Here is a 15,250-nt window from a genome sequence, read left to right as displayed (position 1 = left end):
ATCTTAGTGCAACATGCTTTTTGAATTATAGTCACAACATCATAACTTGTACTCAGGTAGTAGGAAAGAGTCAGAGTGCAGAAGTAGTTCAGCTGCTCTCTCACAGGTCCTCTCCCACTGCATGCACACCTGTTAATTAAACCAAGAGCTGAAGATTGCAGCTGATTAATGAATGCAGAAACAATCTGATTGTTCAGTGTGTACTTACACAGCAGAATAAAATTTGTGTTTCAATGTGCTCTTAAAACACTGTGTACTCTGAAATTATGGCAAGAACAGTTTCAGGTGAAGGTGAAGTGAGGTAATGGCGAGGAGTGGCCAACTATGGTGACCCATACTTGGAATTCAACCCATGCAAGTGAACACAAACAGTAGTGAACACACACCCGGAGCAGTGCGCAGCCAATGCTGTGGCACCTGGGGGTTCGGTGCCTTTCTCAAGGGTCTCCCCTCAGTCTTGGTGTTGTGGGTGGAAGACAGCGCTGGTCGTTCACTCCCCTCACCAACAATCCCTGCCTGACCTGAGACACTGTTCTTATCATTTACAGCATCACCAATGGGAGAGTTTATTTCATGTGTAAGCAGAGTGTAAATGCTGTGGCATAAATATTCTTTATAACTCATAATTTCATGCAATAAGTCTGTTTGATTTAAGTTTAAAATTGAAAAGTTATGTAATTTAATGGGCAGCAACCGTATTTTGATGCTAAAATAGTAGGCACGAGAATGCGTCATCTTGTGAAGAACAGATGCATCACGATGCTCTGCTGTTTTGCATTAGAAAATGGAAGCACTTTCTCTTTCTGTGGAGTGTCTCATGAGAAATATGTTCTCTTCATTGTGGTTAAGTGGATGTCGGGTGTTATGTTGACAGACACAAATTGGGTTATGATAGGGATGTCTAAATGGTCAATCACATCAGCCTTTCAGCAGAATAATCTGTTCCTCTGAATGCTGAAATGACTCTAACTTTTATTTTACATGCTTTTCCTTTACCTTTAGTTCATGCAAATTGAAAGACCCCCGAAATGAAAGACCCTGCTAGATTACATTACAAGAACAAAAACAGCTGAAATATTCTTCACAATAACTTCTGTTGTGTTCCACAGGGAAAAAAAAATTAAGTCAAAGGTTTGGAACAACATAGGCTACGTTCACACTGCAGGGCTTAATGCTCAATTCTGATTTTTTTTTTAAATTTGATTTTTTTGCAAGGCCGTTCACATTTCCAATTAAATGCGACCTTTTGTGATCTCCTGTGTGAACGTGAAATGACCCAGAAGTGACCCCCATGCGCAGAAGAGTACTCAACGGTGAACGACGTCACTCGTTGTTTGCAGAAGTAGCTAACATTAAACATGGATGTCAACAACAGTGTAGTCAACAGCAGAGCTCTTTTTGCAATATTAAAATTATTTTCCCAACGGAGCCAGCACAATTACAATCTTCTCGTTTTAAGAAGAAAATTAAAAAGAAGGAGGAGAGCAAGGTTTTTGGCCATGGCGTTTTGTGGAGCAGTGTTAGCAACGTCGGTACAGAGAAACTTATGGGTGTGGAGTCACAGGCAGGAGTGGTGGGATACTGATGTGAGTGGCTCTTCTCGTTCCCGCCTACTTCAACGCAGAATTATGACGTTTGTAGCGTATCAATAATGTACGGGTCAGATACATGTGGCCTGGCCGTTCAGACGGAGGTCACATTTCAAAAGATCGGATACATATCGGATTCAGGACCACATACCAAAGTGGCCTGGGTCACATTTGAAAAGATCTGATCTGTGTCGTTCAGACTGTCATGAAAAGATCAGATACAGGTCGCATAGGGGCAAAAAAATCGGAAATGGGTTGTTTCAGCCTGCAGTATGAACGTAGCCATAATGCTGAATAAATGAAAACAGAATTTTCATTTTTGGGTGAACTAACCCTTTAAATGTGAAGTGTGTAATAATTGTTTTTTCCAGCACCCCTTTTGCTCTTTCCACTCTGCTTGTCTTCAAACCTATAAAGTCCTTGTAAATAGCTTATTATAGGTATTATGTAAAATGCTCACCACTGGTTAAGTCAGACTCAAATATCAGACTGCTCAAACAAACAAAGCTCCACATAAGCACAGTGTTTACACTATATGAATTGCTTACCTTAAGTTGTATCTGCACATTAAACTGGGAGAGGAGAAGAAGCGCACACTTCATCTTTAATCTTTTTGATTGGTTTTCCTTGTAACAAGCAGCCCCGCGGTCGCACACATACACCCTTTCTCGCTCATGTGTCTGTTTTCTCCGCAGGGATTGGACAGGGTGTTCCAGTGGTGGCTCTGATAGTGGAGGGGGGTCCTAATGTGATCTCTATCGTGCTTGAGTACCTGAGAGACACTCCTCCTGTGCCCGTGGTGGTGTGTGACGGCAGCGGTCGTGCCTCTGACATCCTGGCCTTTGGGCATAAATATTCAGAGGAGGGCGGGTATGTGAGCTTTATCTCTCTCCACTGTAACAGTAAAAGAAGATATGATTTTTCATTTACATATAGATGAAGATTGAACTGTCGCACAGAATAGAGCACAACAGTAAGCACCCACTTTTTCAATAGTTTTTTCCCCATTTATTTTCTCCATAAGCACTTCTAAGACATAAACCAAAACTACCAACTCTGAATTCAATCATTGTTTTTTCTAATTAACTAAACTGAACTAATGAACTACTCAATTATATATATATATAAATGTTTATAGAATTTGGAACTATTGATTTATACCCAATGATTTTATATATATATATATATATATATATATATATATTTATTTATTTATATATATATATATATATATTTATTTATTTATTTTTATTTATTTTTATTTTATTTTTTTACAGTTACTTTAAAACATTTAAACAGAGACAAAATATTTTTGAAAATATACAAAAAGGCCAACCTATGACATTTGCAGTATATCGTGAGGTTACTGCTGAGCTATTTAGCTGCTCTTCTCGTTTCAAGGATCTCCAAGACATTTTCTCTTCAGAATTAAGGGTAGCATAGATATTTATAGAGAATTTAGAAACATTTTATTCATTTATTTATTTTAGACATTTCATAAAAATAAAAATAAAAAATAATAAAAGTTGTTCAACGTGAGCTATGGTGGGTCTTTTGTGATTTTGTTCTAATTGTGATTTGAATGTTGTCATTAAAAAGCTGTTTGTATGGAGAAAATGAATGGGATTTTTCCTTCTGTAGACCTGCTGTTGTGCTCTGTTGAAATGTTTTCATCGCACAAATGATTTGCTGTGATATCCCAGTCTAATCTTTCTCTCTGACTACATGTTAGAATCATAAATGAATCTTTGAGAGACCAGCTACTAGTCACCATTCAGAAGACGTTTACATACAGCCGGACGCAGGCCCAGCATCTCTTCATCATCCTGATGGAGTGCATGAAGAAGAAAGAACTGGTGAGTGTGTAGAGTGTGACTGTGAAAGTCGTAATGATTAAACCTCCCTGATCTGACAGATTTAAAGACATTCCTCTAGAGCCTTTTTGCCGTATTTAAGAGTTCCTTGTAAGAGGGTGAACCCACGATAAAGCCAAGAGATTTTTCTGCTGTACAATTCCTCTCCATGTCAGCATGCCGTTATTCTAACGGACAGTCAGAGATGCGTGTAAAGTGGCCCCTTCAGCTCGGGGCTGATAAATGTCACTACCTCTGCAGCCCACATGAAGTACATTTCCTCAGGCCCTGACACCATCTCTTCACATCAGCTTCTCACACACATACACTTTCTTCATCTTCCTGATGCACAGAATGTAAAACTATTCTTACATAGATATTATCAGCAAAAATTTTGAATCCCCTATTCTTCTGTTGAATTATTCACCAGATTGACGCCACCATAATCTGTATGACTTTTAAATTAGAGTGCACTTTCCAGTTAGCTCATCTAAAAGCTCTCAGTTCACATTTATCCTTCTCCTGTTGGTCCTGAAATAACTCAATAAAGAGTTTTAACAATCAACTTATGTGTTACCAGGAGAATCTCAGCATGCTTTAATATTTTTCAACTCTATCGAGTAGAATCTATATAGGCTCGTAGAGCCATGATTTGCATGCAGAATGTTTTTCTACTTGTCATTGTATGTCAGTGTAATTGAAATTACATTTCAATGTTGTGTGTGTATATTCAGATATTGTTTTTTTTCCCGTCATTAAATCATACATCCTCAAAGTGATTTTTGTGTTTGTTCTTTTATCATGAATGCTTTCGTTCTTCTTTTAGTCACTGTACTGGTTTCACTCAATGTCTGTGCATGTGTACTTTTGTGTATGTGCACATCATATGTTTTATTTTTTAATAAACTGATTGTATAACTGTTTTTCAGTGTTATGCATGCATTTCCATTGTGAAGTATGAGATGTGTTAATCCTCATTATTACGTTGACCTTCTCAAACTTAGATATGAATCTCTGTACCCACACACCATATGAGCATTTACTTAAGCCTGTGTATTTATATGCTGGATTGACTTCAATGCAATTGTGTTAAGATGCAAACTTTTTTGTTGAAGGTGAGAACTTGGTTTTGAGTACAGCACATTGGCTTGAGTTTACATGCCACCCACTTGAGCATGTTTTATTGATGACTCAGAAGTGAGATCACAAAGCCTTGGAGTTGCAGTTAAATCTAAAAGGGAAGCAAATAAAAAAAAGTTACATAAAATAGGTAATTTGTCTCAGCACAGTCTGAAGATTTTGCATTGAACCAGTGTGAATATACCAATAAACATACATACTCTCAGCAAAAATGGAGCGGTACCATCTCAAAAGTTCTACACTTCAGATAGTGATATGTACTTTAATTGTACTAATACGTGCCTTTTTATGTGTTAGAATGTACAATTTAGGGGTAAATAAGATACAAAGCTTTTGCGCTTAAGGCACTGCCCCATTGATAGCTTTGTACCAGAGCTGCAACTTTCTTCTGAGAGTGTACATCATAATCTGTCACTGATTCACACAAATATGTATGTTTATGCTCAGTGGGGTGTCTGATGTGTTGGTAGATGAGTGCAGAATTTGTGTTTGGGAGCTAGACATCTTTAGTCCACAGCACTCATCTCGCATTCATCATTGTTGAGCTCAGCGCTTGATCTCCTCTTTTGCTCTCTGTTGCTGTATTTTCCTCTAAGGACAAGCCAGTGGGAGAATTTCCATGCTTGATGATTGGAACAAATGCTTAAAATTTACAACTGTGAATTAGTAAGGTTGAGTGAATGTGCGTATATTATATGAACATATATTAGCCGTTTTATTTGAAGACAGTAAACTTAAAAAATACTGTATTATATAAAATGCATCAGATACCTGAGTTTTGTTGCTATCTTCATAATTGTGTATGATTATATTTCTAGTACTGCATGTTTATTGTGCACAGTAGATATACTTCTTATGCATAGTGCTTACTAGATTTGCCAAAATGTGCATTATACAGCAGTTTACAGATTGAAATGCTATGTCCCATAATGCAATGCAGCTGACTTGATTTTCCATTTCCAGTTTGATGGATAAATTTGATGTTAGTGTTAACTTGACTTTTTTTGTGGCTCATTAATGTATCCTATTGACAAATGCTTGACAATATTTGATGAGAAATGCATTTGGGTGCAACATGTCTTGAGGAGTATATTAGTTGTGGGATAGCTTTTACATTCTCAAGTTGAAGACGTGCCCCATAAGTTAAGTTAATAGATTTTAGAAATATTATAATATATAAACACTTTCTTGAAGTAGGGAAAATTGCTCATCCTCTTGTCATAACAAATATTTTCTCAACAGCATTTAAATATTATTAACAGAAACTGAACCTTGGTAATTTGGCTCCTAATTAGTAAAACAAACCAAAACAAAAAATGTGAGGTAAGAAAAATAAAGAAGTGCCGAGATATAAGAATAAGCGAATAATGGTTCCGCTCGGACGAGCTCTTGTTCTGTGGTGAATCACGAGCAGGGTAATGAGACCTGTAGGGAGGTGTCTTCATTCATCTCTTTTCCTTTGAAGCACCTGAGCAGATGTTTAACCTGAACCCAACAGGACAGGCTTCCATAACCCCCTGCCTCTCAGTACATGACCTGACTACACCTCCCCAGATTTGGCAAACTACAATTTATTACAGCTGTATTAGATTAGATTAGGTTCCTTTTAGGAATTCAGTATTTCTGTCCTGTTTGAGATTAATTGGCACTTGACACATAAAAGAAGCATTATGTCAGTCTTTTGCTCTTCTCTGCAGTAGGCATTCCATCTCTTATTCAGGACTGAACTCCATTCTTAATCTCTTTCCTACTGTGGATGTCTTTGTTCCTCCAACCAAGGGAGGGATGGTTCAATTAATCAGACTGACAGCCTTTCTGTCTATTTATTGCTCTCATTCTGTTTTCCTTGAGCATCTTCCTTGTTTCTCGTGTTTCCGATGGCTCAGAGAAGAGTTAGCACTGCTAGTTTTCCCTCCAACAAAAGCATTTCAATAACCACTTCTAGGAAACCTCACTGTTTTACCTCTTGCTGAGGTGTGTAAAAAGTTTTTTATGTCAAAATATGTTCTCATAGCTATGTAAGGGCCTTCTGTTATGTTGAAATGGTTTGTCGTGCCACAATGATTAGCGACTCACTAATAAGTACGTGAAAATGCAATATTGATTTGAGTTGGAATTCTTTTTTAGAATTTTGTATACACTAAATAAAAAATCTACAATCTATTCAATTAACAAATATTACTACTAAAGTCATCTTAAGGTGACATCATTTAAGTCATGAAGCGAGAGGTTTTTTTTTTGGGGGGGGGGGTTATATAACTGAAATATTTAGATTTGGAAAATATCGAACTGCTGGCTTGTGCTTTTGACCTATCAGAACCAAGTATTTCAGAGAACCGCGCGATAATCAGCTGCAGGTAAGCCTTTCATTGGTTGATTTTTCTGTTTGGTTTTAGCATCCCAATAACCAAAGGAAGCACTATTTTGGGAAACTTGCTTGACAACAGTAATTATTTTTCACAGTTTGAAAGAAAGTAGAGTGCTGTTTCAGGGTATTATATATTTCTCAGCTGATGTTGATAGATGTCGAACACGTCAGTGACTATATGGGTGAACAAGTGGATGGACATCTGACAGACAGAGGAACCCCCGGCTGATGTGAGGAACAGTGAGTAGTGCGATGCAGTAGGATCTAACATGATGTGAAAGCACTGGGCGAGTGGAGTGGAGGGAGGGCGAGGAAGGATATTTCGCCCCTTATAAATGAAGATGAATGTTTGCCCATGGGTCTGGGTCACTGATGCATGAAGAAATCCACCATACAGCGTGAACAGCATTCGCCTGCTCTCCAATGAGCATTAAATACAGACCAACAGTACACACCATCTCATCCTTAACATTCAAATTCATTGCTTCCATCAATTTTACGCAGATGAATCATATTTCAATTGGATTTTCATTAAAAACCATTCCTTGCAGATGTTTTGACTGATTAATAGAACGGGGGTTACTGAAGTATCAAAGCAGATATTTAGATGAGGTTTAGTATTGACTTGAACTGAGTGTGACCTGAACATTTCCAGGAAGGTTTGATGCCACATGGGAAAAGGCTCTCTTTTTTAATCTCTGTAAATGTAAATGTAGTGCATAACAGGAGAGAAACTCCGTAGCTTTTTTTCCCCTGAAGCTCCCGCGGGCCATAATTTCACACTTCTCAATGTAGAGAAGACCTTTAACAGCAGGAAGACAAGCTTATGTGATGGACAGGGCTATTTTTTACTACTCACTGCAGGGGTTTTTTCGGACTGAGGTGATTTGCCATAACAGACACTTATGCAGCAGGTCAGTAGCCTATGCTTTGTTTGATGCACCTGGGATGGGGATGGGGAGATCTTAAAGGAATATTCTGGAATATATTTACAATTCTATCGACAGAATATTGTTGATACCACAGAAAATATTTTCAACTCAAGGAAAAACGTGTGTACATGTATAAAATCATTGAATCATTTATATAAGACCCACACAGTTCCATTTTAAACCCTTCAATCAACAAGAACTAAACTGATATAGTATAAAATAATCACATTTTGCCTTAGCGTTTGCAAACTGTTGGTGTTATTCTCTATATTAATGTGACATTGCTGCTAATAAATATAATGCCAATACATATACAGTACTTGTATTTAAAACAGAACATATCCTTTTAATATTACTTAAAGTTTTTGTATACAGCGACAAAACAACCTGATTCATAATTTTTCGGCTGAAGGTTTTTGTTATTCCCCCACCTACATTTTTTTTTTACTGAACTAGTCCTACCTGGAATGGAATTTCTAAGATGAGCTCTTGGTCTTTTCTAATGCAAGTCAAATGAAGTTCTATATTTTGATAGTTTTAAACACAATTTTATTGAAATTATCCAATATTACAGTTAAAAAAAAAAAAGGTTGACTTGCCAATACATGCTACTGGTACCCAGAGGTATTTTTTCCAAATTTCATTTGCATATAGACTTGTTTTTCATCAATAAGAGCACTGATTTAAGAAAGGAATACACTATTTTCAGTTGATGCCAAAGGTCAGAGCCAGTCTGCAGATTTTGGGCATTTTTGGCAGAAAATCATGTTGTTTATTTTGGGCACAGACACAGATGTATTGAATTTTTTTTAGCTTCAGACCATCAAAGTTAAATTGCTATCAAAGTAAGAATTTTTAGCACATCCCTTGGCAGTAGATAAAAATAAACAGCTCCTTTTAGGAAACAACAGTGAAATATGTAGTATACCGAATTGTCAGTTCCTCACTCGTTTGATTAGTGAATAATTATCATATATAAAGATATATAAAGTCTTCAAGTGTACGGTTCCTAGTGTTTAAAAATCTGTTCAGATATTAAAAGAAGTGTATTCGACCTGAAACACACCGTTGTTTCATTTACACATTGATCTAGATCATTTGACTGTGTTTTCGAATAGAACATCTTTTCACTTATAATAAATTAATCACTAATCGAGGCTTACTTCAAAAATAAAACTTTTACGATTGTGAGAAGCATTTGCCTTGATTTAGCCTCGAACACGTTGTGTGATTTACCAATGGAAATAAAGTCGTCATCCGCCACGTCTTACAGTTGCCACTAAGAAGAAATCCTATTAGCAACCAAAAAGACGCCGTGACCTCCAGCGATTTAATCAGTGTCATTGTGAACACCCCTTTAGGACGTTGAGGTGACGTTGTGTTGTTTTCAACAAAGAAGAGGTGTTCAGGGCCAATAACAATTTGTTGGTGATGGCGAACACCCATTAACCCAAGGCTCCTGTTATCTCCACCGCCACGTTGTTGATGCGCTGTGAGTAATGAACTGCTCTGGACCATCTGAAGTAAACAATCATCTCTTTTTTACTAGCATTAATAGAGAGGTTGTTGTTCCAGCACAAGGTTGCAAGCTGTCTCACCTCTTCTCTAGGCTGTCTCTCCATTAATGATGCTAATGAGCCCCTCAACAGGGGCGCTGAATGCAGACTTAATGATGGCTGTGATATTTGGTGATACACTCGTGGTATTACGAATAACTGTGGATCTTTACTGCCTCAAGGCTGTTGCTCCTGATGTCTAGGAGGACAGAGCTGTTTGCTTAGTTTAACTGCAGCAAGTTTGTCTAGGTAACAAAGTGCAATAAGGATGACAAATGCAATCCCATCATCCATGGAGCATGTTGTGCTTGCAAGTGTGTTCTTAGAGGTCCATTGTAGAAAGGTGGTCTTAATGTTTGTGATGCCCAGTCTCTCAAAACACTAAAATCACACAATAACTGGAGTAAATGCAGTGGGGCGAAAGTCATTTTGGCACTCAGATGAAATGGAGGTTGATTTGAAACATAACAGCCTGGCCAAGGTGGATTTCAAGATCGTTGTAATGTCTGCAGAATATGACCCACCTTTCAAATACAGCTCAATATTAGTAGAGGAATACCAGTTTCAGCAGCGAATGGGTGCTTAAGTTGTTAAAATGTCCTCTGAGGCACACAGAGATTATTTAAATATACATTATTGACTTGTCCTATTCAGCTACTTCATGCTCATAAATCACAGACATGTCCCATATGTCAGCTGTTGTGCTCAATATGGATTTAAAAATTTGAATAACTAACAGTGTCTGATTCTCTCTCCTGCTGTGTTTGAGTGATGTGTGTTGAATTTAAACGCATTGATCATCCCAAAAAGTGAATTATGTCATGATTTATTTACCTTTACTTTTATTTTATTTTTTTGTCATGATTTATTTATTTATTTTATTCAATGGGGTACAGTGTTGTTTTTAAACCCAATGACTTTCAATGTTTGGAACAGTTCTGTTCAACCTCATGTCTTTTCAAACCTCACTTTTATCCTCTTTTAACCTTTTTGGCTTTATTGTTACTAATTTTTTTTCAATGGGGTACTTTGTTGTTTCGGACCCCATTGACTTTCATTGTATGGAAACATGAAACTTTTTAATTGTGTTTATTTATTTAGTGGATGAACTACGGTTGATTGTTTGGAGTTTACACACACACATTCAAAAAGAAAATGTATTTCATTTATTATAAAAACTATTAACAATAAGGGTTATAACAGTAAGGGTTCAATTGAAATATATACTGTACAGGGACATATTGTAAAGGTCAATATCACACATGCCTCAATCACACACACACACACACAGTTGGGTGACCTCCATAGTCACAGGATCATCAATAACTGTCTCTTCAGTAATTGGCCGTCACCGTACTCTTTGTAGAGGAGATGAAGTGCTTGTTCGATACAATTATGTTACATTTACTTTTCAATTTCAGCAGCAAAAAGATTTCATAGTGCACACAGAACCTCACCACGCAAGACCTAAGCATAGCACCATTACTTCTATGCATAAGTTCTCAACTATACAACATTTTGAAGGATTATATGTTCTGATATTTAAGCTCGCTGAAGTGCTCCGATTCTTTATTCCGCTGCCACCCCTCCTCAAGCTCGCACACACCCTAAATGTGCCATCATTTCATGGTGGCTTGAGGGGATGAAAATGAAAACACCATTGACATTAGGCTGAACCAATCCTCCCACTTCCACACATAAGTTCATTAGTCCATACCAGACACAGATGGAAAATGGCTACTGAAAGAAAGCTGGATTGTTCAAATGACATGCGATAGATTAATGGCCTGTACGCTACATGTTCTGGAATTCTGAACACGCACGATGCATATGGTGCTGCAAGGTGCCCTTCGTATGTGACATTGCAGTGATTACAAAACTGCAATTCCGGTTATGGCGGTGCTTGCAGTGTATTTCTGTAAATCCATCTAGCTCTATTCTTGTCATTTCTCTTTGCTCTTGTCAAAAGTTTTTTTCTCTCTCTCTTTTATCACGTTATCATACTCAAACAGTTGTGACGAACATGTGATGCCAGCAATAATGCAATATCTCTCTTCCTCAGATAACAGTGTTTCGGATGGGATCAGAGGGACACCAGGACATTGATCTGGCCATTCTAACAGCACTTCTGAAAGGTAATATTTCTACATTTGTGGATACTCATTTGTATCTATGAACTTGGTTTAAATCAGGGTTTTCAACAGGGGGTCTGCAGTGGGGATATTATTTAATATTAATCAGATTTTTTGTGGGGGAAAAAATAAATAGTGGTTTAAATATTGTAAAATAATGACAAGGGCTATCTCAAACATCTTTATGTGAGTTCTCAAGTGAGTCACAGAAGGCTCTGTCTGTCAAAACATTCATAAAACTAAAAGAACTATTCCCCATCTTACTTATAATGATATCTTTCATAAATCGATTGGATCACACACTAACTTCCATTTTACTGCCCACCAACTTTTTAGTGCCTGCAATTGTCAGGTTAACATTACATTTAACACTGAAAGGAGTGAGTAAAGTGCAAGCTCTACTGGCGGTGCTTCTAAAGACCCACTTTTAAATCTATATCAAAAGATGGGATTCCAGTGAAGCCTTTTCTTCAAGAGCTCCATGAGTTGCTCTGAAAGCCAGCAGCATGGCTTTTGCATAATTCATAGTACTGTGCAGCGCATCTAAAGAATGATTTACTCTTGCAGTTCCTACAGTAGCTCTCTTCTTTTTCCTAAATGAATGTATAAGGGATGTATATCAGTTGGTATATAGTAAAAAAAAAAAAACTGTTATTTGTATTGTATTTTTGATTCATTTAGGCCGTATTTATATTACCATAATGCTTGCATGTACTTTATAATGCATGCTTGTTGCTATCTTAAATGTCTTTATAGCAACTAAGGGAATCATTTGATTGCTAATTTAGAGAGTATATGAAATGCTAATGACCGGAATCATGGAATATTATATCACGCTTTTATCACTAGCTCAGTCTTATACATTTTTTTTAATTGAACACACTTGTGAATATCTGACAAATACAGAAAATGCCATGATTTATTATGATGTAGTGTGAAATCAAAGCAGGAACATAAAGCTAACCTCTGCTAGAGTTCAAAGCAACAGAAAACAGCAATTAAAGCTCATCCTCAGAGACTTAATTATACATAATTATGTGACCAATCTTTGCTGATATAGTGCCTTCCTGTTGCTGAGGACTTATTTCATCTGGCATTAATATAGTTACTAAATACATCATGAACTTCAAAGCGCAAGGTGCCCCACATGGCCATTTCCGAGTATTACAGACCTCCATGTCCGTATTTTAGGTTTAACAGCCCATAAACGGAGTGGGGCAGGATATTTTCGAGCACTTAACTGAGATTATGCAAATATGGTTTAATACATGGCGACACCTACACAACCCAAGGAGGTGTCTATTTAATAGACTGTGTCTGGAAAGATTACCCTCATAAAAGTAAATGTAGAAGCTCCAGGCCAGAGTAAGTAAAGACAAATGTCCTGCTGCTCAGGGGGAAGGTTTATTAGCTTGAAGCAGGAGCGGAGCAAAGAGCCAGAGACCCTGGAGAGTGCTTTCCTCTATGATTTATCTTTATAATCAGCTTTTTAAACAGGCATAACGCTATGCATTGTAATGATGTGAGAGCTGGGGATTCCTTAGGATTCTCCGTTGTGAGAGGCGCTAGTCAGTCAATAGGAGTTAAGGGGGTTAAATCATGCAAGTGATTTTGAAGACATCAGAATGTCAGATTAGAAATGGTTAATAGGCATTTGGTTACACACCACAATGCATCCATCATTGTATACTGTATGCTCTCATTAACATTTTCCCCAGGGCTTTTAAAGATGGTTTTGTTAAAGCAAATGAACTAACCTTAATTCTGTGCCCTTTTGCTTGCCTGTCTAGGGGCCAATGCATCAGCTCCAGATCAGCTGAGCCTGGCTTTGGCCTGGAACAGAGTTGACATCGCTCGAAGCCAGATCTTCATTTATGGACAGCAGTGGCCTGTAGGCAATATCCACACACTCCAACTCTGTAACTCATTTAGATATACTATAGATACTGAGATATTGATTACAGAGGAGATGAGAAGCACTTCTGTGTAACTCTGTCACTAATTAAACACAGTAGATGCTAATGATGCTGATCTGAGCAGATTAAAGTTCATGAAACTGATTCATTGCTGTGCACCTGTATATCTGTTTTATTGTGTGCCGTTGGTGTGGGTTCTGGACCTGTAAGCTTTGTTTGTGTGTGGTAAGGTGGGCTCTCTAGAGCAGTCTATGCTGGACGCACTGGTGCTGGACAGAGTGGACTTTGTGAAGCTGTTGATTGAGAATGGAGTGAGCATGCACCGCTTCCTGACGCTGTCCAGACTTGAAGAGCTCTATAATACGGTAATGTAATCAGATTTGAAAGAGATTTTAAAACTTCACCATACTGTTTATATACTAACGTTCAAAAGTAAAAAAAAAAAAAAAAAAAAAGTTTTATTCATCGAGGTAAATAATAATAATAATAATAACAGTTTCCACAAAAAATATTTTGCAGCACTACTGTTTTCACTGATAATAAAACATAAAAATAGCACATCATACACATGTGGGACTGCAGTAATGCAACTTTGCAATTATGGGAATAAATAAAACTTTTACAAAATAGATTGAAATAGAAAAAATAGTTATTTTAAATTGTGATAATATTTCATTATATTACTGTATCTTTAATGGTAAAATGCATGTATGTGTATGTATTTATATATATATATATATATATATATATATATATATATATATATATATATATATATATATATATATATATATGTGTGTGTGTGTGTGTGTGTGTGTGTGTGTGTGTGTAATGACCTATAGTGCAAAAAGAATATTTAGTGGTTTAAGACCAAAAATATAGCGTTTAACATTTAATACTACATGGATAGTATTAAATTGATAGCAGGTTGATAGCAGGTAGATTTAGCTTCATAAAGGCTTACATTTACACACCCCTTTAATTAAACAGACACTTTTAGGTAACAACAACACATGTTCTTATTTGTTTTTCAAGTACTATTTGTGGTTAGATTTAACTGATTGTTAAAGGTTATATTTGTTTATGTGTGCCTTAAATAGAGGCATGGTCCATCCAACACCTTGTTCCACCTTGTCAGAGATGTGAAAAAGGTAAGAACTCACTGTGCATGCAGCGGAGTGTATGTGTGTGTGTGTGCGTGTGTGTGTGTGTCTGTATGCATGTGTGAGTGGATGTCAGAATGTGAGTGTAGGTGGTAGATTAGTCTTAGATTTCTGTTGCACATTTAGCAAAGGTGTCTTTCTTGCTTCTTAGCCCGACAGAGATTTGGCCAATTAGTTGCTTTTTCTGTCTGTGTCCTCTCTTGCTCGTTTCAGTGATTTTCAGATTAAAAAACAGTCAGAACAATGGGTTTGTTGCTTCTTAGGGTGCTCGTGTGTTGTTCATTTTTCTTAATTACTATTTCTAAGTGCATTTTCAAGGGATAATGGGGCAAACGGTTGCCTTCTTTTTGCACTCTGGTGATTTTCACAGTCTTTATATAGTGACTTTTGTGCATGAACTGCATGACTGTGAGGTTTTTCATCTAGTCTTCTCTTTGTCCAAAAAATACTTTTTTTGTACTTTGAAGGCAGAAACCTTCTCTGTGTCCCTAAAGATTAACATGATGTATAACATAAAATGGGTGTTGCATCAACTGATTCTATCACAGCGTTTCTTGCACAAATGAAATGCAGCTTCACCTGTGATTCTGATCAGCCAGTT

General features: G+C 37.1%; 1 protein-coding gene across 3 annotated transcripts in view; it reads left to right on the top strand.

Annotated features, from left to right (window-relative positions):
• trpm3 (transient receptor potential cation channel, subfamily M, member 3) overlaps positions 1 to 15,250 on the top strand; it is a 92,078-nt gene that overhangs the window by 56,963 nt on the left and 19,865 nt on the right. For all 3 annotated transcript variants that reach the window (XM_052557412.1, XM_052557411.1, XM_052557410.1), the window contains exons 7-12: positions 2,285 to 2,459; positions 3,322 to 3,445; positions 11,501 to 11,573; positions 13,361 to 13,461; positions 13,717 to 13,851; positions 14,587 to 14,637. In XM_052557412.1, the coding sequence (XP_052413372.1) occupies positions 2,285 to 2,459; positions 3,322 to 3,445; positions 11,501 to 11,573; positions 13,361 to 13,461; positions 13,717 to 13,851; positions 14,587 to 14,637 (659 nt within the window). The remainder of the gene's footprint in view (positions 1 to 2,284; positions 2,460 to 3,321; positions 3,446 to 11,500; positions 11,574 to 13,360; positions 13,462 to 13,716; positions 13,852 to 14,586; positions 14,638 to 15,250) is intronic.

This window comes from Carassius gibelio, chromosome B5 (assembly GCF_023724105.1).
Source record: "Carassius gibelio isolate Cgi1373 ecotype wild population from Czech Republic chromosome B5, carGib1.2-hapl.c, whole genome shotgun sequence".
NCBI lineage: Eukaryota > Metazoa > Chordata > Actinopteri > Cypriniformes > Cyprinidae > Carassius > Carassius gibelio.
The sequence above is the reverse complement of the archived record's forward strand: the minus strand, read 5'-3'. Positions and strand labels throughout refer to the sequence as shown.